The sequence below is a fragment of the Monomorium pharaonis genome, chromosome 8 (genome assembly GCF_013373865.1).
Source record: "Monomorium pharaonis isolate MP-MQ-018 chromosome 8, ASM1337386v2, whole genome shotgun sequence".
NCBI lineage: Eukaryota > Metazoa > Arthropoda > Insecta > Hymenoptera > Formicidae > Monomorium > Monomorium pharaonis.
The window spans coordinates 18,632,994-18,658,099 of NC_050474.1; the positions used below are offsets into that span (position 1 = coordinate 18,632,994).

Sequence of the window (25,106 nt, forward strand, 5' to 3'; positions counted from 1 at the left end):
TGTTTTCTAGCTTACACGAATATTCTTCTTGAAAAAGAAGAAGAAGGAGAAGAAAAGAAAAACGCGGCAGGTGCACGTACCGAGTCGTAGAATCTACCGTTTACCTGCGTGTAACAGCGCGGACGGCTTTCGGGCTTTACGCGCGGGGGCCACGTTAGGAGGAAGGCACGTAGGAGGAGCCCCGGGGTCGCGGGTGGATTTATTTAACGAGAGTATAAATGCGGATACGGTACAACGCCGCGTTCTTTCGCCGCGTATCACCGCGATAAATTAGACCGGGGTGCGCCATTAATTAGCTTTACGCTCCGGAAAATATTCCCCGGGCTGCGCCTTCTCGCTGCCTCGAGTGGTCCCCCCTTCCTCTCGCCCCGCGCTTCCTCTTCCGTAGGAGAATATTTAAATCCACGTGATAAACAGAAATTGTACGCGCGATAGCGCAGAGATTAAGAACTGCATTAGATCGGCGCGAGTTCGTGCGCCGGTTAGTCCGGAATGGAGTGGTTACATCAGCTTTTCCCCTCCCCTTCCCCCCCCCCGTTTACCGGGCGTAATAATCGAACAATATTGTTACCGAAAGTGTGCACGTTACGCAAACCGCGCATTGCATTAAATGCAATAACGAAAACACATTATGCGATATATGTAACGAGGTTTCGACGGTGTTCAGGTTTTCCGATCGGTTACGTATAATTTGATAATCGATACGTGTTATTGATTCGTAACATAACATGCGCAATCGTTACGTCATTATCACAGCATTATCAAATGAGATTGGCTAATGATATTGTGCCGATATTAGGTTTATGCAGCTTGTAATTATCCCCAGACTTATGTCATTAAGTTAATGGAGTTGGAGTTATATTAAGACGGATAATGCAGATATTCGGAACAACAAGCGGCATAATTAAACTATCTACACTTCGTGAAACATTGGGAAATTACAGTATTACAAAGGTTCTCTCGAACCTTTACAAATAGAAACATGCAATGAAGCTATTATATAACTTAATATTATATGTATTTACGAACAACTGCAAATCTTCTAGATACTTTAAGACATCTCGACTTAAAAAAAAAAAGATTTATAAAATTTATTAATTCTAACAATGCTGAAATAATTTATATATAATCTTTAAATATATATAAAATAATTTTTATTATAAATATATATAGAATATTATAATATAGAATATAATAAATATATATAAAATAATTTTAAGTTTTTTGTTACTTTATGTAATATCTAAATTTTTATGCTCCTAATTGTTTTAACTCATTATGGAAGTTTGCTAAAAGTGTTTAACGTAATAATGTAACAAATTATTATCTCACTTCAATTATTTTTTTAATAATATTTGAGATAATAAAATTTCTTAATAATAAATGAGCAGACTCTCGCTGCCTGTTCCCTCCCCTCGCCGACGATCGCAAAATAATTAATCAGAATTAGCTCCAATTGATTGAACTTTTGCATGCGGTATCTTGGCGGCATTTCAAAAAGGCGCAGCCATAAACAAGTTGCAAAAGATAAACGACACCGGCTGAGAATTACGAAAAGCTACGTGAAAAGCTCTTATCGATGCATCCTGACCGGCAGATTCTGTCAGAGCATCCTCGTGGCTTTGAGCGATGAGTAAAAAAAAAAAAGAAGTAGATGAGTCTAGCCCGAGTTCTTTCTTCGTGAGACCATCCAGACGGCAGTAATGTGAAACGTGGATGGAGGAAAGAAATTTAGATCGCAGACGACGAGAGAGCCGAAGAACGATCGCCGACGTGCAGAAGCAAGGTCCGTTAGATCGCTTACCTCCGGTAATGATGAGACAGAATTTCCAGCGGGTACTTCAATACCGATATTACGATCTTCTGCCGATACATTAAAATCGAATCGTTCGATCTAGAAAAGAAAAACGAATACAAGAATCAGAAAAAAAAGTGATAGCAAGTATTCCTACAAACTGATTTCCTTTTCGATTGCTATTTTTCTGAAATGGTTTTGCATTCTTGTTAATAGTAATTTATTAGTGATTAGAATTTTAATTACGGAAAAAATTTTAAGTAACTAACACTGAGTTTTGTAATACTTTATTTGAAATAAGCGATTTTTTATGTATCAATAATTATTTTCTGAAATTGAAAAGACATCTGCAAATTTTTGTTCGAGTTATAGCGCTTGGGGAATCTGGAACGATATACTATTAGTAAAGAAAGTGACGTGTAATTGTGTTTTATGTATGTTATCATCACGCTACTATGCTCAGTTGATTGATAATAGTCATCTGTTATATGCTTCACGATATGAATAGGACGAGCAAAATGCATGCTCGTATATATGATGATCTAGCTGGATCGCGAATTGATAATCGACGATGTCTTCATACTAAATTATAATATTTTATTTAATTTCATAAATCAAAACTAATATTGGTAACAAGTACATAATTATTTATCTCAAGTGACTAACTGACATTGACAAAAACATTGTCGGTTAATTGCAAAAGTAAAACTTATTTTATTCCAAAAATTGCAATCTTCTTAAATTATCGACGTGTGTAAATTATGATACATTATTAAAATTAACAATTAAAAAAGTTAACAATTTGTAGGACAAATAATAATAAAATCTATATACTTTATTTAAAATGTGGAATGTTAAAATATTTTATCTTCTCTCAAACTGTAAATTAATTTTATATATAAAAATAATTGTAATAAATCAATAAATTATTAAAACTGATTTTAATGGATTGTTTTCGACAAAAATACGAACCGCAACGTCTAACTCACAAACTTACAGAGACATTTAAAAGCAAAGCGTTTTGAGAATGAGAGCAAAGTGTACAGAAGACTCTCGAGACAAAATTACACACAAGAGAATAGAATACAAAGATAGAAGAGAAAGACAGGGGAAGCAAGAAAGCATCCGTCAAATACAGCGCATGGCGACAAAGAGAGCACATCGGAACGATAAAGGAAGAAAAGAAAAGACGCCAGTGAAGTAACGGTGGTACGGTTCGGAATCGAAAAAGAAATGAGAATGGCATGAAAAAGGTGCGAAAAACGGAAGAAGGACGAGAGAGGAAGAGAGAAGAGGGGTGATAGATAAAGGGAGATGTTAGGCCGCGTAAGGACGGCCAAAAGGATTTGGCGTGCTGCCAGAATCGGTCAATCGACAGTAGATAACCTCCAGACTCATCCTGCACGACGAGAATTTTGCGAGTAAAAAGCTTACGCCGCAGAAGAAAGGCGAGCGACGGAGGGGGTAGGTAGGAAAGGTGGAGGAAAAGCGATATCAAAGGGAAGCCAGCTCGCAAGTCACGCTGGGCTTCAGCCTCGATACATCTCGAACTGATTTCTCGGCGGCTGCATTAAAATCTGGCAAGGAGCTGGATGAGAGGCTAAATTTAACGACAGACTTTGCGAAGTGTCTTGCAAAAATCTCTCAAAATCTGTATGACGACATTATGAAATGTTGCCGTTGCAAGGGAGTGTCATAAATTAAGGAGAATCTAAATGTCAGAAAGAAAACGTAGAGGAAATAAAATTTAAAAAGCTTAATTTCTTAACAGCTTATGTAACAAACTTTTATGGAAATTAATAAATAATAATAATTGTTTTTTTTGTAAAAAAAAATGATGTGTTGCGGGCAAATATAGATGCTAATTAATAAAATAATTATGAAGAATAACTCGTCGCGAAGATGTTGCAAAATTGATAAGATTAATATAAAAGTAAGTCAAATTAAATTTTCTCGTGATATAATATTCATTCTGCGAAAAAGCATACTCTTTTTCTTACCTTAATATAATACCCATGCGAATTTTCGACGAAAATAGAGAGGGCCTTTTGAAGTAGTAAAGATGTCGAACATAGTCAAAGATTGAATTTTCGACCGGGGCTACACACAAGAAAGATATTCCCCTTGGTGCTTCAGTACGTCAGATAAGTAAGTGGATAAATTTCTACCGTGGGCCGCGGAAGCAAGACCGACGAAAGAAAAGTTCGACAAGATGGAACCCGAGGAAGCTGCGTATAACCAACTGTGGAAACGAAGACGTGAGATTACAATTTGCACCTATTAACTCTTTGAATTTTCTCCGAGTTTCTGAAGCAGTTTTCCTTTTTTTTTTTACATTATTAACCTTTTCATAAACGCAATAATAAGGATATCTTATATACGATAAAATTTTATAAAATATTATACTACGCAATTAAATATTCTTTAACGTAAAGAAATTTAACATTTTATATTATTTAATATTTCACATTCTTTATATAAATAAAGAAGGATGCATAAAATAGAACAACTTTACTCCCTGGAGCGATAAGTGAAAACGATATATTTTTTATGGCTTTTAAACCGTTGAATCTGACTTAAAAACATTTTTAATTTGTTGAAAAAAATATTAAAATCAGTATATTAAATATAATAAGCTATACAAAAACGGTATGTTGATAAAAGAGTAAAATTATATTAATACAAATAATATTAAGTGAAATTGATATTTAACAACACAAATTAGATGAAAAAGACGCATTTAGTCAAAACGGACTTTGATGTTTAAAAATATTTTGCGCGGTTTTTACTATTTTCAACAGTAAAATATTACAATAAAATATAAGATATGAAAGCATTCTTGAAATAAACAACCATGCTTTCAGGTGGCATAATTAAGATTTAAAATAATTCTGATCGATAATATACCTTAATTTGAAATATTAATGTTTTAATTTTTTTTATCACAAGCAGAACTTAAGCTTGATAAAGATGAAGGCATTATTTCACTAGACAAGAAAATAAGAATTAATACATTCGTAAAGCTCAACAATTGTAATTTACGGTATTAAATATTTAATAGCTTTATATTCTGATTTTCATACTTTTCTGACAAATTAAAAAAATAATCTAAATCAAATTCAACAGTTCGAAAAGTACAAAAAACAAATAATCTTTTTGATTTGCCACTCCGGGGAACAAAACAGTTTATTTTGACCCGTTTTCTTTTAATACAAAACGCATTGGAAGGATTTGATGTAAAAAGCTAAAAAATTATTGGGTGTTTGTTATTCATGCTGAATCAGAAAGTTTTCACCGCTCGTACAACGGAGAAGGAAAACGAGGTTCGCCGATGCGGGACATTACGATGAAAAAAATGCAAAGTGTAATCTACCGTAGCCTGAGGGAGGGCAGAGGGGAGGGTATAAAAAATAGAAGAAAGCACGGGCTTTGAATCGCGGCAACGATCGACCGTGGAAGCTCTTGAATCTGAAATGTCTGAAACGTTGAAACATAAAACCGGAAAGACGGCGAATGGTCAAAGATCGAACCTTCAAACCCCTCTGACGGGGTGACGGCAAACGGATGAAAAAGAGACAGGAAAAAAGAAGCGACGACGGGGAGGGGAGGGAGGGAGGGAGGGGGGTGGAAGAAAAACGACAAAAAATCCAAGAGTTACGAGGACACACGGCCGATATCCGAGTGGATAAATTCCCGACAAAAGAGCCGCCGCCGTTAGGGCGGAGAGGTAAGGGGTGAGGAGATGTAAAAAAGGTGTTCGGGACACGCGGGGAAAGTCGACGGGGCTGAAAGGGGCTGGCGGGGGAGGCGCGGGAGTGATATGAGCACGGGAACGATGGAGAAAGATGAAAACGATGAAATCCGGAGTGCGCTCTTTCCCTGCTTACTGCTAATACAGCGCGGCCATATGCCGCGTAATATCGCGATTTCTATGATAACGATACCTGCTCTTTCTCTTTATCCCCTCACTCCCTCCTCTCTTTCTCTCTCTATCTCGCCCGCTTTTTCTCTCGCGCGCGCACGTGGAGAAACTTTGAGCTTGTCCGGAGGACGAGGAGACGGAGATTATGTAGCCGGCGACAGATAAGTGTACTCCGGGCGCGCTTATCTCGATCTAAGGGGGATCTATTCACTAGTCGCGGTACACTTGTATTTACTTTCGCGTTTATTTATCATGCTGATGAGGAGAGGCGCCCCGGCTTATCGTGAGCGCGCCCGGAGACGATGGGATTTCGTTGTACGTATATACGCGTGTAGCCCGCGCGCAGCCGCGCGCCACCTGATCCCGAAGCGCCCCGGAATTCCTCGGGATTATCCTGAGAGACCCCTTGATTCGGGATTCCGGGACCTCAAGGTCCGCGATTTTCCTCGCCTTGGAAGCCATAATCGCGTTACGATGTCGGAAAAGCGGAGAACAATGTGAATCCCTGCCTCCCGCTGCCGCGCCGCGCGTGAAACGCGCGCGTTCGACAGAATCGGAATTGATATGAGATACAATCTATCGATAACGCATTCCGTTAAATTTATATAGAGAGCGACGTAGATCTGACGTAGTGCTCTATATACGCGCGACACTATACGTAAGTTACGTAGGTGGAGATGATTGGATTAAGCGCGAACGCCGACGCAAGTTGCTTCCCCAATATTAACTCGATTTGCGACGAGTATTCCGTGAATTTGTTGCAGCGGGAGAAACAATAAGTATATTCAGGGGGAAAGCGAGAGCAGACGTGACTGCGAATACAGGCTTGGCCAAAAGTAAGGGTGAGCTTGCAAATACGAATTCCGGCGGGTCTACTTATCTAACAATTAATAGTTAACAAATAATAAACTTTTTTTCAAATTCGAAACTGTGGTATTTAATCTTTTCGCTGTACTAAATTTAAAAGCGTGCCGGTAATTATTAAAATATTTCGCCAGCGACCCGGCATCCGCGATGTTTATTACGACTCAACGGATTCAAAATTAACCTCGCCTCTTAATTCGCGAAGATCGACCGGTTTATTAAAGCGCGGGTCTTTTCCTTTTGGACGGGGTTGTAGGGACCTGCAATTTATCTCTCGTCGAGACTCAACAAGAAACGCGGCGCATACTCGCCGTGCCTTCTTGTAACAGCCCGACGGAGCTTTTCGCGAAAATTTAGCATTCGCCCTCGTTTCGCCGCACTTTGCAACTTTCCCGTGGAAGCTGCGGCGGCGGCTCGCGAAAAGACGCTCGGGATATTCCGCGCGCGGAAGCTCGCGAGATTCGTTCGTGCCTTTCACCCCTTTCGCCCTCCCTGTCTCTTTCCCTTCCCTCAGACAAATAGCAAAAGGAGATACTGCAAAGGATAAGGGGAAGAGATCGGACCGAATCTCTTCGAAGCGTTCCACCACGATTGAACGCGATGTTTCCGCTCGAATAAACCGCAAGACCGACCACCCACCACAGTCGTTGCCGCGGTAGAACAGAAATCCGCGCGCGCGCTCTGAATGTCGAGGGACGAGGTACTCTTCCTTCGCGCGAAAATTCGTGCGAAACGCCCTCCCCGGATTCATTTTTGGATAAAATCGTTTGCGAATAGACGCAACCGACGCAACAATATCGAGACTCGATCTGATGAAACTCGCCCTGAATTTTCGACGAGCCGCGCCTTGTAAAAAGCTCAAGTCGCGTCTCTTCGTTTCCTCTAAATGGAACTTTACGACGAGTAATTCAGCCGGTCCCGATGATTTTACCTCGCCCGATCAATCATGCAAAGAGCAAGGAGGCAATTTACGATATTGCGCAAAATATAATGGGATTATTACTACGATCGCGGAATTGCGTGACTTTCATTCCGAAACAATTTGCATCCCTCAACAATCCAGACAACTCGTGTCTAGATTTGACAGGGCATCCAATAGATGATAGATAGCTACCTTCATAAAGACCATTAAACGGAAATCTACGCATATATGTACCAGTATGCTCGGATCAAACTATTTAATCGAATGTGTAGGCAACATTGCTTTCCATGATTAAGAACGTCTCTCTCGCAGGGTCAAAGGGACAGCCTCGTAATCAGCCGTATGTGAATCTCTATCATTACCCACTAGAATATTAAGATCCATGATGTGTGAGGTAGTTGCCTAATATCTCAAACACGACGATTTGAAACGTTCAAAGGGATCTGTATTTACGGTTTCCATACCGGCGAATTAATATACAATGATGATAATAATTGACGAGCGAATTTTGTGATGTTAGTATTAAAACTACTTAAATTAAATACGCAATGCGATGAACAAAAGTTTGCCATAAAATAATGCAATATTAAATGAATACACTACGTAAAATGAGTAAAAAGTTGTATAATTATATGTCGTAATTATCACGTAGCAAAATTATATTTTTAAGTGCATCCTCGGGCATTTGTTTAAAAAGTGCACAGAAAAGAAGCAAATGTTAAATAACTCTTATATATTTATATGAACGCATTCATTGTTTCAATATACGCAACAATATGTAATCTTCTTAGAAGAATTTGAAAATCTTGAATATCAACAATATTATGGCCTTATTTCAATACTATAATTGCTATTTCAAAAATATAGTATTATTATTTTGATAATTTTATTCTTAAAAAATTATAATTCGATTTGAACATCCAGTACTTTCTATCTAACATTTTTTTTATTTCCATTCAAGAAAATTATTCTTAAATAACAAAACTATAATTTTCTTGATTAAACTATATAAAATCTTAAAATAAATCTTTATTCAAGTAAATTTTTTTGATTTAACGCAATATAATCTTATTTCAAGATTTTCATTTTGAAACTAAAAGTATTGTCAAAATATCCTTTTTTTTCCTGTGTCTACGCGAATCTGATATATTTAATGAATGTTATTATACTCGACGTAGACGGAGTGGAAAAATTAATTTCGCCGGGGTGTTGCGAAAGAAACGTTCGCCGGGAAATTGAAATGATTGAAGAACCAATTGGTACGCTCAGGAGTTGTAATACTGTTGAGTAAACGTACCGTGGCGTTTTATAGTTGTAATATTTCGCGTTTCGATACTTTTTCCTCGCACAGAGCGAACGATAAGCACGAGAATGCTTCACTGGAGGTAAATACCTCGCTCCTGCGGAGTTAGAAGCCTATTATCAAAATTTCGACACAGTCGATGGAGTTTTGGCTTCCTCCCAAGGAATTTGATTTCCTGAATGCTGAAAAAAATGAATCTATAAAAAAATCTCGCAAATGCTAGACATAAAAAATAAAATGCCGCGCGCTTTGAGACGTCGACTTTACGTTCTTATTATGCGAAAATCGGAAATTGACTTTGTTATTTAATCGGAATCGATGCGGGTTGTATCGCTTTTTGATATGAAATTCCTAAATTATTAATCTTGTGTTGTTATCGTCCCGATGAAATACGATCTTCCGCGAGCGGAGTAACGAGGAAGAAAACCAGAACGGTGTAAATGCCAAGCGGCAACTACTCGGAGAGGAAATTTATGTTTCTCTACTTAGCCTGAAAATAGTACTGCAGATTCTCTGAAACATGAGTAAGTAAATCACGAAGATAATAGTACTAAAACATTGTACTTTCCCTGGAATTCTCATTTCGCCCGAACACCATAACTACCTGCTACTTTATTCAAAAACTTCCGCAGAAATACACGGTTAATTAACGTGCGATGTACATAATGATTAAATTGTTAAGCAAAGTCAATGAAGCAACATCAGATTATATTACTTTCCACGGATAAGTAAATTTTTTTCTAGGGAATAAAATATTGGACATATGTATGTCGAATATCTATAGTTTTCAAACAAAAATCTATTACAAAATTTTCCGGTATTATTAAAATTGGCAGGAAACCATCATTAAGCTTGTCGCAATTTAAAGTAGAAATATCAGTTATGATCGACAAGTACAGATACTCGGATTGACAGAAAAATGAATGTCTCTCGAACGTGACTTTAACTTCCTGCCTTTTTTTTGCTTTATCGAATAAATCGCTTAAAGTAAATAACTGATCGGGGGAGAGGGGGAGGAACGAGAAGACTATGAGATCGCAAGTGTAAGATAAAGCGATTAGCATTTCGTCAATCGCGCGACACCGCATTTGCGAACGAACGTATTAATCTTGGGCATTGTCACGAGGACCCCGAAGTATTTCCCATTTTCCGGCCAATACGCGTATACGTACATACGTTATAACAACGTCCCAGCATACACGCGTACCTTGGAGTATCGTAAATATTCATGAGGCCATAAATATTCATGCCAGCCCCGTTCAAAGGGAATCGTTTAAAGAAGGAAAAACCGAGAGAGAAACGACATCGGACTCCTTCCAGGAATATATCTCCCTCTTATCTGGCGTCACTCGAGACGAAGAAACCAACGTCTCGGAGGTGAATCCAAACGATACGACGCGTTTTTGACGCATCATCACTATTGCACTAAAAAGTGCATTGCGACAAGTTCGCCCAGGTCTGTCGCACGCCATTAATTCCCATGACAAATTGTCAGCATTATTCTCACGATAAGTGTGGGTTATTAATTGCGTCTGTAAATTTAAAATTAATTATACATTTTTAATATAACATACCTTATCTCTATTACTTAAAATATTGTATATTTTAAGAAGGGCGTCTTTTATAAATATTTCAAAATCAATAATTTATTAATTAAAAGATTATTCTTTAATTTTTAATATCAGATGTATTTAGCAATGAAGTTATTTTAAATTAAAATTCCGCCTTTTACCAGAATTTTTATGAAAAAATTCCAAGAGACGCGAATGGGTGATGTGTAACAACATTCGATAAAAATGTATCGTGACATTTAATTATGTCGTGTAATATAAAATTTTAAAAATTGCGATCATCGACCAGTTCGAACGTTATATAGAACGCGGTTACATAGAACCCTTGATTTACGAGCTTTTCCCTTATACGAGACTCAAGAGAGTGACTCCACGGAAGAGAGTTAAAGGGGAACGAACGCTCCGGATCTTGCCAAGTACAAACCATAAATTTGTCTCATAAATATATCGCAAAGATTGCCCGAACTAGAGGTTTCTCCGACGATTTACACATTGTGATGCAATCATCGCGATTCCCCTCACTTCTTTATCTTTGCATCACGTTCACGGGCTGATCGATCGAGTGTCAAATCGAGACACGCGTGAACTCCGACCTGCAACAGTGAGTTTTGATAATTACGACACGTCGAAAGAGAGCTAATTGAGAAATTGTTTTTCCAAAAACAAAAGTACACAGCGATTTACGACCGCCGTAATTTCATTATCAACGCCGGATGGCACTCATTGAAATTTGCGGAAGATGGCTTTTACCCCGCAACGAGGACTCACCCTCTCTCCTCTCGTACAAAATTTTACGCCCGTAATAAACGTAAACGTTCGCCCGTTTGGCCCATTACGTTTTTCTCTCCACCTATTATCTCGTTGCTAGACAACCGAAAATGGAACGGGAGGTAGCCAAACTTGGGAAGCGGGGGAGTCCGTCTCTCCCTCGCTACCCCTACGCGGTCTTTCACCTAAGAAACGTAAGGGAGCCCCGAGAATCCTTGTTGAAGAAAATTCATTTCCTCGACAACGATCGTACGAGCGTGTTACAGCCGGGTCTGCGGAATGCCAGGACTGGATACCCCGACGCGGGAGGAGGGGGTTGCAAGGAAAACAACCCACTGCAACTGCCCGGCCGCAGCATGCAGTATTGCGGGGGATGCGAATTCAACGATTGTCGGACTGCGAATTTTCCTGCTGAAACGGCGGGAGCCAATCTCCGAGAGATCGCCACCGTGTCGGGGAGACAAGACAGACACGTCGCGTTGCAAACGTTGCCGATGAATCTTAATTCGGCGAATAAGTAAGAAAGAGGAAAGAGAAAAGAGGAAGCTAATTCCGGGCAAAACGAAGACCTTAATAAATGGGTACAAATCTGATTGTAACAGTGCAGCGCGGTGCACACCTTCATTTTCTCAAATTTTGTAAATGCGTGTTAGCAAGATTAACATTTTTATAGAAAATGCAGATGAAATATTTAAATCAATGACAATTTTTAATTAGAGAATTTCAATTGATAATATAATTGATTATTAAATTTACAGTATAAGTCACAGTATGTATTGCATCGGATCGCGTATCAGAATAATCAACAGCGCTGTGTAACATTTACGAGATTGAAAACAGAAGACACGCATGTATATCCACATAACGTACACTCCTTTCCGCGGTTTGGTGCTTTCGTAAAGTTTTAATTGCTAATTAAATCAATGTATGTCAGTGAGTTATATTGTATCGGGGACGCGCCGCTACGCAAACCTAATTCAGCGGCAATTAGTTGCGCGTCACGTATCGCCACCTCGCTTTCCGAGACAATATATTCTGCCTATATAATCGCGGAACATTTGCAATACACTTTTTACTCGGTGTTAGTCTCTCGGTTTAATTTCACAAGCTCGATACGCGGGAGACACTTAAGATAATATTATTACACGCTGTATGGAAAGTATGGAAATTAAAAAAAAAAAAATTATAATTGATACCTTTCAATTTGAAAAAAAAATTTGACACTGCTGGATCTTAAAAGATTTTCAAAATATGTTGGAAAAGGCTGCTGTCCAGATCAGGTTGTTGATAAAATTGAATGAAGATTATTAGATAAGTAGCGATGACACCGACGAACTGAAAAATAAATTTACTTTGTTCAATTGGTTTAACAGTTATTGTTACATTTTATGTAAGTTGTAACGAAAAACAAGTAAATCATGTACTTACTCTACTGAAAAGAGCATTGTTTATCTCGAAGAAATCGCAGGCTGTAAATGCTATTCGATGCTGTTGCAGTTGAATCGAAAAATCATTGATCTCGTTTCTGACATAGTCTTGGCCCAGATTTTTGTGTAGCAAATTTTCCATGGCGACATAACTCAGATTATGACTGCTACTCCATTTAGAATTTGGCTCACTCTCCTGGTCTTCCAATGGCGGTCGTATTTCTATACTCGATTGATTCCCTGTTACGTCCAGTTTATCAAGATTTACAGGTTTACAATTTAACATAACTTCGTATATAATTCTCCCGGTTCTGTCGGATTCTCGACGCGCGAGCGTGCAAATCCAGCACAGCAGACCGAACTGCGCGAGATATACAATGAAAAGTATATTGTTTAACACTATAAACGCATAATTTTTCTCTACAACAATAACGTAAATTTTGAATAGTGTAGCCAGGACCATGGTGAAGCAGTTTGCCGAGCAGAAGAGGAAAGAAAGGCTATAAATATCGTTTACCATGACGACGAGATCACATGTACCTGCATAACAGAGTATACGATTTATATAGGTTTTAATATTATTGCAACTTCTCCATATTCAGTACCAAAAATATATCGCCTTTAGATTTTTAATCATAACTTTTATTTAAGTAAATTAAATGGATTCAACATTTTATAAAAAATAATCAAACCTCATAACACGTACATTATATGCAAAATATATCTAATACTAGGTATTTAAATGTAAAATGTTGAATCTATTTGATTTACATAAATAAAAGTTATATTCTAAAAACAAACCTAAAGGTAATGTACTTTAGGTCGGTAATACAGATTGTATTAAATTACATCTCGGCTCAACTACATCTACACATTGCACTATAATGTAAAAGTTAATAATTACAAACACTTACCGGTATGCAGTTCTCTGATACGTCTAATTTTGAGCGCGATCCATGGCCCATTAGATAGCACGTCCAACTGACCAATCAATTTATTTATCGTTTGGAATCTATGATACAGCACATAGATAACAACGTCGAAGACGAAGCTGTTGACTAACGACTGGGCTATTATGTAGTGCATCAGCAAGTCGGACACGAAAACCTCTTCTGGATATGTAAAGGAATAATATAAGGCGTACACGATCAAGGCTAAAGGACAGCAAATAAACGTCGCGAGAATTGCTAACGCCTCGACGATTTTTATAGACCGGTTATTCATGAGTGTTTCTCTTCTGATCTTCTGGTCAAGCTTCTTTATTTTGTCCATCAGCTTCGGCCACTTGTCGTACTGCCTGATACCGTGACAAACATAGTAATACGTTGATACATAACACAACACTTTATTTACGCAATGTATGTATTCAAATATGTCACTTTTAAGAGTGAAAATTAAGGCATCCATCATGCCGCAGATTATGCTAATGGAACACACAACCAATTGAATTATACGTAGGATTATCGTGACAAACTTAGGACACTTTCGTGGACGTGCAACGCCGACCCCCAGGAGCCAAGAGGTGTACGATATTGGACGTAGAATGTGCTCTATCGAAGGCGAATTGTCTTTCACTTGCACATGGAACTGTTCCTCCATTTCCTCTTCGTATTATTTGCTAATCGACGTTTTGTAAACGAGTATGATTGTTAATTATATTGAAATTTCTCGTGATGCGGAATATTTTGAAAAAAAAAAGTAGCAAAGTCTTTTTAGAAGTAGAACACTCTGACAAGCGAGCGCGTGGTGAATTCTCTCTGGTGTTTCACGCGGAATAGAGAACGACGTATTACCTCGGTAATATGAGAGTGTATGTCAGCTGCTCTTCACATAAGCGGTTTTAATAAATTAAATACATTAATGAAATTAATTAAATACATTTAATGAAATAGTTAATAAGCTTGATACAAGAGCAAACATATAACAAGATGTAATAATAATGCAAAGGATATAACAAGAGATATAGTAATAACAAGGGATAATGATTAATAAAACGAGCCAATTAAGAAAATTAAAAATGTAAATACAATTTTTATCTTAAAAAGATGGGTGTGCTGCAATAGTAAAAAATAGCTTTTTATTATTACAATAATTAAAATATTTAAATTATATGTTACGTATGCCTACTCAAAATCTCAAGTTTTTTATTACTATTTAGTAGAATTCAAGTTGGATAATTGTTCTTAATCCTCAAAATGATGTATATCTCTTGAGTAAGTCTCGATCGTATCTAAAAATCTCAAAATGGCGTATTCAATATGGTAATCCGAAAACTCAATATTGGAGCAGTTTTTTAATTTTTTTTTTATTCCTTTGCGAGACATTGTAATTAGAATATTTTTAATACATTTTTTCTACACATGTAAAATCAGATATCAAATATTCAGATCCAACATTTTTTCATAATAAAATGTCCAAATTTATAAAAAAGATGCATATGAAATATTGTAACGTGCACGAATAACTCTATATTATCGACAATGGCTATTTTGGCATTAACGGCCATTTTGATGATACATGTTTCACATAAGAATAAAAACAGCATATTAGTGTTGCAATTCTGACATTAGAATGCTACCAGATCAGAATACCTGCAAATAGTTTATGTCTTAATATTATTGTAATCTTTTCATAGCACTAAACTACATTTTGAGACATGTTAACAACAATGCAAAAGCTATTATTCAGAAATACAAAGAATTTACCGTTATGCAATTCTCTGATGCATTTAATCTTACGCGCAAACTACAGAGTCGCTCATTCAAGCCAATTGGTTAATTTATGCGATATAGTATAGGTGACAATATCGAATACAAAGCTGTTGACACTATAAATGACTACGTTAATATTTAATAAATCAAATCGAATGCAAATATGTATTTCATATTTATAAAATAATAATACAGACCGAGGATCAGGAATGTGGCGAATCAGAAACAAAGGGCATAAAACGAATGTTGTCAGAATTTCTGATGCTTCAATGTTTTTTATTGACCGATCAAGGCTGATTATGCTGTACTAATATTTCGTGTACACATGGATTTTTATGCAATTACAGCGTAGTAGTGGTCGCGCATGGATATCAAGTCGCCCAAGTGTCAACCGACCGGACATATATTGTTTTATTTAACCAACTCTTAGTGTGGTACTAAGTTCTGGACTAAGTTCTCGTTTAGATCTTTGTATTGTTTATAGTATCGAATGAAGAAGAATAAATAAACAGAAATTGTTCCAGAAAACTGAAAAAATAAATTTAATTTATTGATTCGCACAAGATCTATAATTTTTATCTTTAATTCAAAGGTAATTTTTATATAAATAGGGAATTTGCATAATTTTTAACAACTATTGTATTTAATAATTTATATATAATTTTTATTGTAAATTTTTTAGGGAAATTCTTTAATGCAAATAAAGCGAAAAAATAAATATTAAAATATTTGATAATTTGAAAATATCGAAAACGATCCGGAAAAAATCGAGTTTACCCGAACATAAAATGTGACGTCACACTTCACTACTATGTTTACATGTCAAAATAACTTATTTATTTAGAAAAATAATTGAGCGCACACAAAACATATAAATGTCACAAAATACAGAGCACATATACACGATTGTCAGCTGGCGTAGTGAAGTGCGACGTCACGCAATGATCAGCTAATTAAAATGGTTTTTCCTCCACATTCAGAAATTTAAATATTTCTAATTTTTATTTTATTTTTTCTATTTAATAATAAAAATCAAAAATTGTTTAATCGAATAGATTTATAATACTGTTTACCTTATATTTAAACACAAAAAAGTGTCATATTTTTTAAATGTAAATTCTCTATTATAATAAATAAATTTTGTACGTACAGTAAAAAATATAGAATGTTTTAGTTTGCATAAGTCAAACCGTGTAACTAATATTCGACGATCTTGCAGTTCAATCAAAAAATTCTTGATCTCATTTCTGACACAGTCATCACGGACTGAGCTTTTGCGTGAAAGACGTTTTATGACGCCAATGTTCAGGTTGGGACTGCTACTCCAATTAGAATTTTGCTCACTATCCGAAACTTTCAGTGACGTTCGCACATTTAGATTCGATTGTATTGTTCTGTTTAGTTCATCAAGATCCACAGATTTGTAATTCAGTACAATTGCGTGTATAATTGTCCTGGTCTTTTCGAATTCCTTACCAGTAAACGTACAAGTCCAACACATCAGAAAAAAATTTATGTTATACATAAACGTTAAACTAATTAAATATGTAGAAACACTGCCAATTTCCTTGTTGTTAATGTAACATGCGTGTATTGTAAACATGGTCGGGATGATACAGTTCATAAAACAGTGGAGGAGGTTAAGGTCGTAAATTCCGTCTACCATGTTGACGAGGTCATAGATACCTAATAACCAATATTACGATTTGATTACATCTTGGTATTATTATTATTACAATCTCTTTATAAATTGTATTACACTGTATCTTAAGCTATATCTATACTTAGATTACAACAATGCGAGAAATTATATTTAGAAAAACGTACCATTATGCATTTCTCGGATGCGTCTGATCTTCTGCGCGACCAACGGCGTATCGGATAACTGATTTAATTGTCCGATTAATTTATTTACCGTTTGCAATCTGTTATACAGCACGTAGACGACAATGTCGAAGACAAAGCTGTTGATCAGGGATAGACCTGACATGAAAAAATACATGAAGCCATTCTTATAGAAATCAAAATCTTTTTCTTTATAATAGTCGTCTATGGTAATGCACACAGTCGGAAACAAAATTATCCAAGCGAATGTTGCTAGAATTGCTAGCGCTTCCACACATTTTATTGGTCGGTTATTTATAAGTGTTTCCGTCCTGATCTTTTGATCAAGCTCTTTGATTTTGTCCATTAGCTTTGGCCATTCGTCGTATTGCCTAATTACTTGATAAATTAAGTAATGCGTAGATACGTAGATTATAATGATTTGTATAAATAATGTGAAGTTGAATAAATAGGAATAAGTGAATTCGGGATTTGAAATGACCAGTTTTGAGATAACTTATTATTATATCGGCTGTCGTACTCGAAAAACACAAAGCCAAATGAATTGTACGTAAGGCTATTGTGAAATCCTTGAAGCAGTATTGGCGCGGATGTGCGATGCCGACTCCCAAGAACCAGGAGATATACGTTATTGGACATAAAATGTATTCTATCGAAGGCAAATTGTCTTCCACTTGCACTTCGACCTGTTCCTCCATTTCCTCCTCGTTCTTTTTGTAATTGACGTTTTGCAAATGATTATTAATCATATTGAAAATCCTCGTGATTCAGAATATTAAAAAAAAATGGCAAAGTTTTAAAAGCAAAATATTCTGACAAGCAAGCACGTCGTGAATTCTAATATTTCACGTAACGACAAAGAATGGCATATGACTTCTATCTACACTTCTGCAATATTAGATAGTGTGTTATTAGCTGCCCCTCCCCATAAACATAACACATTTTTAATAAATTAAATAAATCAAATAGGATAAATAAATGAAAATTGCTCAATTAGCGCTTTAAGTGCTAATATGAATAAGAAAAATAATTTACGTACTTGGAACGTCAATGCCACAAGCTCGTCCTTATAGTAAGTCATTCACATACATCGTGGATTCTCTTGATTCTTGATCACAATAAAATATTTATTCTGTTCCTTATCTCTCATATATTGTGTGCTCCAACAAGCTTAACGTAAATTAATAATGTATTGATCCGTTAGATGTATATTGATACCCAAGTAGCTAGTTAATTTGACTTGTGAAAGTGTTATTAAATACGTTATTTTAATATTAAAATAATGTCAACTTGCTATTCAAGTAGTAAGTTTCTTATTGCGATTCCGCTCGATATCATGGGGATGAAACTGACATATGGAACGTAGAAACGAAAATAACTATGTTGAAAACGGGGATAACAGTATGTGCGCGCATGACGTATGCGGGCTAGTTCACTTTACAAGGGGTGATCACAACGTGGTAATGATTAATTTGCGTAAAATTTATTGTATCAATAAGTCCTCTGGGTCAACTTGACAAAAGTTGAACGAGATGAATAAATACTAGATGTATTTCAGACAAATTTTTTAACGAATAGATATAATTAGACGGATTTTGTGTATATCTAAACATCAAGATATATAGGAATTCATAGTATTGAATGCGTTGTCCGGTATGATGCCCGGCCGCGCGAGTCAGCTGGACCAGCAGATCGATATTATCAATCAGTTGGACCAGCTGATTCGCGCGGCCGCGCGTCATACCGAGCAACAACATATAATGTCTTCTACTCTGTCTAAATTTTGTCAAAAGTTGTCGCAAAATACTGCGTCGAAATTATGAACAAGTCTAGTTTACATTGTTCAATATATTTGAAAAAAATCCTTTTAGAATTAGTCCATATCTCAAATATTCTCTCTCTTTCTCTCTTTCCCTCTGTCTGTCTTTCTCTCTTCCTCTTTCTCCTTTTTTCCATCTTTTTCCATATAATTATCACGCTTTTACTTTTGACTACCTGCAAAGTTTTTCATGTGTTTGTTAAAAGTTGCCACAACGTCGAATTACAATTGAGTTGTTACAAATAATGTTAGATACGTAACAAAGATATGTAAATTGTAATGTATGATTATCGTTTATTTTCTTTTCTGTTTTTTTAAATAAATACTATGGCCGTATTTCTTTCACTGTTTGTATAAGATGGCCCATGATTCCTTACGGGGTAAATGTTTACGTATTGTATATTTTTTATAAAAAAGACGAGAATTAAGTTGCGCTCCTAAAATTTTAAATGCGATATATTATATATATTTTTTTAATTATTAACGTTGAGTTAAATACATGCTAAACTTGTGTGAACTGTTACGTCCCGTTAAGGTTCTTTCTCTCATTACACATACATTTTTTCTTTCTTTCTTGCAAGAAGGTTCAAAATTCTTATTTCGATCTATGGACTGTTACAGACTTCCTCCTACAGACTCTATAGGATAGACAGGATAATGAGAAAAAAGAGAAAGCGAAAAAGGGAAGGGGAGAAGTAATAAGATAAATAGAGCCGTAAGATATACGTGATTAAATGTAAAAAAAAGAAGAATAGGACTGAATTAGCTAGAGGCGACTTAGACTTTGATAGATTAATTTAAGCTTAGGCTAAAAAGATAATTGTGTATATTGTTTTGTAACCTCTTATGATGAATCATTTATTGTTTATCCATTGCCAATTGCTATAATTCGAAAGATTCACCATCATTTTTGATATATCATGCTCAAATATGGAATTCGTTAACCCTTTAAGGGGTAGTCCCATACGTTCAAATAAATATAGTTAAATACGTTAAAATATATTGTAATTTGATAATGTATAAATTTTTATCGATAAAATTACTTCAACTAGGCTTTGACTAATCTGTTTATTCTATCAGAACCTGAGATGTATTCATCTCGCGAAATAATACAGATTGAGAACCATGTAATCTGTATTCCGATAACACTATTTTTGGTAGTTGAGTATAATTTACTTTGACAAATTTGTCCGAATGTTCTTCGAATGGTCGATAAAATTGAATAAGGATTATTAGATAAGCGGAGATAACACTGACAAACTGAAAAATAAATTTTCATCATTTAACTTTTCAAAGGATATTATTTATATTAAATTGAAAAAAATTGGTTCTTTGCAAATTATAATACAATGAATAAGTATTATATACTTACTTTACTGAAAAGAGCATTATCCATTTCGAAGAAATTGCAGGCCGTAAATGTTACTCGATGCTGTTGCAATTGAATTGAAAAATCATTTATTTCATTTCTAACACAGTCTCGATCCAGATTTTTGTAATTCAGTGCAAATGTGTATATAATTATCCCAGTTCTTTCGGATTCTTGTCGCGCGAGCGTGCAAATCCAGCACATCAAACTGAATTGCATGACATATACAATACAAAGAATACTCAGAAATAACATAGACGTAAAATTTTTTTCTACGATGCCCATATAGATTCTGAATAGGGTTGCCACGACCACGGTGAAGCAGTTTATCGAACAGAGCAGAAGATAAAGGCCGTGAATATCGTTCAGCATAATGACAAGATCACAAACACCTGCATAACATAGTTTACGATCTGGTTATATCTCGACATCAAAATCGTTGCAATCTTTTTATAGACATAGTATTATTTATTAAACGTCTTGACATCAAAACTCGAATTATTATAATACACAAGATAATATTTGCAAGAAACTTACCATTATGTAATTCTCTAACGCGTCTAATCTTGTGCGCGATCCATTGCGCGCCGAATAGTTCATCCAACTGGCCGATTAGTTCATTTATCAAACGGAATTTGTAATACAGCACGTAGACGATAACATCGAAGACGAAGCTATTGATCAACGACTGGGCTAACATGTAGTAAAACAACAAGTCGGAGACGAAAATGAATTCTGGATGTGTATAATAATAATACAGGACGTGTATGATCAGCAAAAGAGGACAACAGGCAAAAGTCACGAGAATCGCTAACGCTTCCATTTTCTTCACTGGCACGTCTTTCAATGGTGTTTCCTTTTTGATCTTCTGATTGAGTTTCTCCATTCTATTCATCAACTCCGACCACTTATTGCACTGCCTGATTCCGTAATAAATATTGTAATATGCCAATACGTAGCACATTATTCTATTCATGCAATACATAAACTTGAATATACCGCTGTCATGAGCTAAGTCGGTGTCGAAAGTGGAGAAATCTAACACGCTGTGCACCACGCTAACCGAACACACGGCTAAATGAACGATACGTATAATTATTGTTACAGTCTTGGAACAGTTTCGCGGATGTGCAACGCCGACACCTAGAAGCCAGGAGGTGTACGATATTGGGCGTAAGATGTGCTCTATCGAATGCGAATTGTTGTCCATTTGCACAGGAATCTGTTCTGCCATTTCCTCCTCGTATCTTTTTACTAATTGTCGCATTTTGCAATCTACTAATTATGTTGAAGTTTCTCGCGATACGCGGAATAGTTTGCAAAAATGTCAGTCTGTTTGAAAGCACAACACTCTCTAGTAAGCAAACGCTTCGTGAATTCTTTCTGTTGCTTCACGCAGAATGAAGATCGACGTATTATTTCTGCAAAATTGGAGGGTATGCCAGTTGTTCTATACATAAGTGCTCTTAGTAAATTAAACACATTTAATAAAATAGTTAATTAAGCTTAGTATACTGTTTGACAACGATTGATCCCTAGGCACCCTCTCGCGGGATAAGGAGAACTTTCGATCTAGAGACTATTTTGCAGCGATCAATAATTAAGCCGATAAATTACCATTTTTACATTCTTACTTCACGAAGGGTACCTAGGAACGAATTGTTGTCGGGCAATCTACATATGTAACTAAATTATAATAACAATGCAAAAAATATTATAACAACAGATGTTTATATTAATAACAAAAATGTTAAATAATTATTTCCAATTAAAAAAAATTAAAGAGGTAAACACACCCTTTTTAATAGAATAGACACCTTAATAGAATAGGTATGCTATAGGTGTTTGGAAAAAATATCTTTTTATCACAATAATTACACATAATACTTAAATTATTTTTTAACGTATATTTTTGTACCTTAATTCTTTGTTTATAAAAATAATAGCAATTTTTTAAATTATTTAATAACTTAAATATTTTAAACATTTTTATTCTAAAGAAGATGCCATCTTTTCGTAATTTTTATTAATAAAGATATATATGTAATAGAATAATAAAATATAATTTGATAACAATATAAATAACTATATTGTAATTATAACTTTTCAATAGTTAATATTTAAATATTTTACAAAATACTATATACATTTTATGTACGTTTAATGTATTGAAGGTATCATATTTGAAAAAAATTTGGAAAACATGTATAAAAATACTAGAACAACAAACTTAAAAGAAATAAAAGTTTATATAATTTATTATAAAACATGAAAAAATTAAATTATATTTTAAACTTGAAGTTAAATGATATCATTCGAGAACATTTACGAAAATTTTTTGATAAAACATTTTGCACTGACATTTAATTAATTTTTTTTTAATTTTAGAAGTGCATCATGTAGTTTGAAAAAAGTAAAAAACGAATATTTAAACTTTTTATTTACTTTATTATAAAATAATACTTTTTACACATTATTAAGTATTAATAAAAAAATGATAACTCCAATTTGGTGGATTCGACTCAACTGGCAATTTTATTATAGTTTAAATTGTTTAAAAAGTACAAGTATAACGTTTGGACCTCAATTGGGTCCTTCTCAAGTACAAATTGATAAAAATTTCCAACGAAACATTACGGTCAATGTACTTGTCGTCGCAAATCACGGATGTTACACTACATAAATGGACAAACAATTGAATAACAAATGAATAACTAAATAAAATATAGTAGATTTGAAACTAAGTATAGAACAATTGAAAACTTACATGTTTCGTACATCAGATGTTAACAAATCAAAATATAAAAAATATAAAAAACAAAACGTGTGAAAACTCGAGTCAATATAATTAAGTATTAATGTGTAAAAAAATTGTTACAGTGAATACATAATGCAAATTTAATACAAAAAGTTTTTTCTCAATTGTAAACTTCAGAAAGGAAAAGTCGAAAAGAGAAATGGAAGAGGGGGAAAAAAATAAAAAAGAGATTAGATAAATAATACGAATGAAAAGTAATTGAATGGAATGTACAAAAAGGTTTAGATAAAATACATAAAACAAACTTTAATGGAAACAGATGTCCGTAAGATAAGCTGAATAGAAGAAAAGAAAGAGAGAGAGAGGAGTGAAAATATAAGTAAAGATGTGAGATTTGCAGGCAAGATTTGAATCAGAGAGGAATAGGAAACAATGAGCAAATTTTTAAACTACATTAAGTTAACTTTAGGCTAAGGAAATGATTGTATACATTTAGAGTTTTAGAATCGATAAATTATTTATTTATCTATTACACCATACTTTAATAAACAAATGAAAATCGCATTAATATCGTTTACCATTACGAGATCACAAATACCTGCTTATAGTTTACAATTACGTCTTGATATTATTGAAATCTTTTAACAGTACTAAATTACATTTTGAGTCATACATATACAGTCGAATTACAATAATGCAAAGACTATTATTCAAAACTACAAGGAATTTACCGTTATGCAATTCTCTGATGCGTCTAATCTTGTGGCCGATTAGTTTATTTGTGGTATGATAGAGCACATAGACGACAACATCGAAGGCAAAGCTGTTAATCAATGACTACGTTAACATGTAATTAAACAAGTCGGATGTAAAAATGTATTCCGTATTTATAAAATAATAATATACACCTCAAGCAATTGTTGCCAGAATTTTTAGCATTTTTATATTTTTTACTGGTTAATCAAAGCGCAAAATAGCCAAATCAGTTTTTGTTTATTTTATTTGTTGAAAGAATTGAATGAAGACAATAGAATAAGCAATAATAACTCCAAGAAACTGAAAAATAAATTTAATTTAGTTAATTGATTCGCACAAGAACATTTATTTTTATTGCAATTCAAAAGTAATTTTACAAAAATTGTAGTGAATAAATTTTGTACTCACACTACAGAATAAAGCATTACTTATTTCAAAGAAATTATACACTGTAAATATTATTCGACGATCCTGCAGTTGAATCAAAAAATCATTGATCTCGTTTCTGACACAGTCACGTACTAAGCTTTTGCGTAAGAGATGTTCTATGATAACCATGTTTAGGTTGTGACTGTTACTATAGTTAGAATTTTGCTCACTGTCCGGAACTTCCAATGGCGTTCGCACATCTAGATTCGATTGATGTCTTGTCCTGTTTAGTTCGTCAAGATCCATAGGTTTGTAATTCAGTACAATTGCGTGTATAATTATCCTGGTCTTTTCAAATTCCCAACGCACAAGCGTACAAATCCAACACGTCAGACCAAATTGCGTGGTATATAAAACCGTTAAACCAATTAAATATATAGAAAAGCCCGTCTCCGTGATGTTAATGTAAATTGCGAGTAGTGTAAATGTAAGCGTAGTGAGACAGTTCACTGAATAGAAGAGAAGATAAAGGCTGTGTATATCATTTACCATGATGACGAGGTCACAAATATCTGCATAAGAATTTACGATTTGATTACATTTTGGTATTATTATTATTATTGTCTCTTTATAAATTGTATTAAACTGTATTTTGAGCTACATTTATACTTAGATTACAATACTACGAGAATTGATATTTAGAGAAACATACCATTATGCATTTCTCGGATGCGTCTAATCTTATGCGCAATCCATGGCGTGTCGGATAGTTGATTTAATTGGCCGATTAACTTATTTACCGTTTGGAATCTGTTAAACAGCACATAGACGACAATGTCGAAGACAAAGCTGTTGATCAAGGATTGAGCTGACATGAAGAAATACGTTATGCCATTCTTGAAAATGA

General features: G+C 35.0%; 3 protein-coding genes across 6 annotated transcripts in view; 1 reads left to right on the top strand and 2 right to left on the bottom strand.

Moving 5' to 3' along the window:
• The window catches only part of LOC105833168, a 448,328-nt gene that overhangs the window by 178,634 nt on the left and 244,588 nt on the right, over positions 1-25,106 (top strand). The gene's annotated exons all lie outside the window — the stretch shown is intronic.
• Positions 1,503-20,300, bottom strand: LOC105835628. 4 transcript variants are annotated; one of them, XM_036290928.1, is made up of 6 exons: positions 18,168-20,300; positions 17,111-17,266; positions 16,434-16,969; positions 13,487-15,811; positions 12,574-13,112; positions 1,503-12,480 (listed from the first exon to the last, which is right to left on the bottom strand). In XM_036290928.1, the coding sequence occupies exons 4-6, from the start codon at positions 14,169-14,171 to the stop codon at positions 12,379-12,381; spliced, it is 1,326 nt and encodes a 441-aa protein (XP_036146821.1). In that variant the 5' UTR covers positions 14,172-15,811; positions 16,434-16,969; positions 17,111-17,266; positions 18,168-20,300; the 3' UTR covers positions 1,503-12,378. The 4 variants fall into 4 exon arrangements, with proteins under 4 accessions (XP_036146821.1, XP_012534532.1, XP_036146819.1 ...); XM_012679078.3 differs by having other exon boundaries at positions 17,111-18,016; positions 18,168-20,299; XM_036290926.1 differs by having other exon boundaries at positions 17,111-20,299.
• LOC105835625 lies at positions 20,608-22,281 on the bottom strand. Its single transcript, XM_036290956.1, has one exon. It carries the CDS (start codon positions 21,581-21,583, stop codon positions 20,747-20,749), a length of 837 nt encoding a protein of 278 aa, XP_036146849.1. The 5' UTR covers positions 21,584-22,281; the 3' UTR covers positions 20,608-20,746.

What these genes read in the sequence shown, in the direction of transcription:
- LOC105835628 (XM_036290928.1), bottom strand. Translation starts at nt 14,171, where the DNA reads ATGGAGGAACAGTTCCATGTGCAAGTGAAAGACAATTCGCCTTCGATA. An exon ending in TATCAGAGAACTGCATACCG is followed by an intron (nt 13,113 to 13,486) that starts GTAAGTGTTTGT and finishes TCTGTTATGCAG; the next exon opens with GTACATGTGATCTCGTCGTC. An exon ending in ACAATGCTCTTTTCAGTAGA is followed by an intron (nt 12,481 to 12,573) that starts GTAAGTACATGA and finishes TTTATTTTTCAG; the next exon opens with TTCGTCGGTGTCATCGCTAC.
- LOC105835625 (XM_036290956.1), bottom strand. Translation starts at nt 21,583, where the DNA reads ATGCGACAATTAGTAAAAAGATACGAGGAGGAAATGGCAGAACAGATT.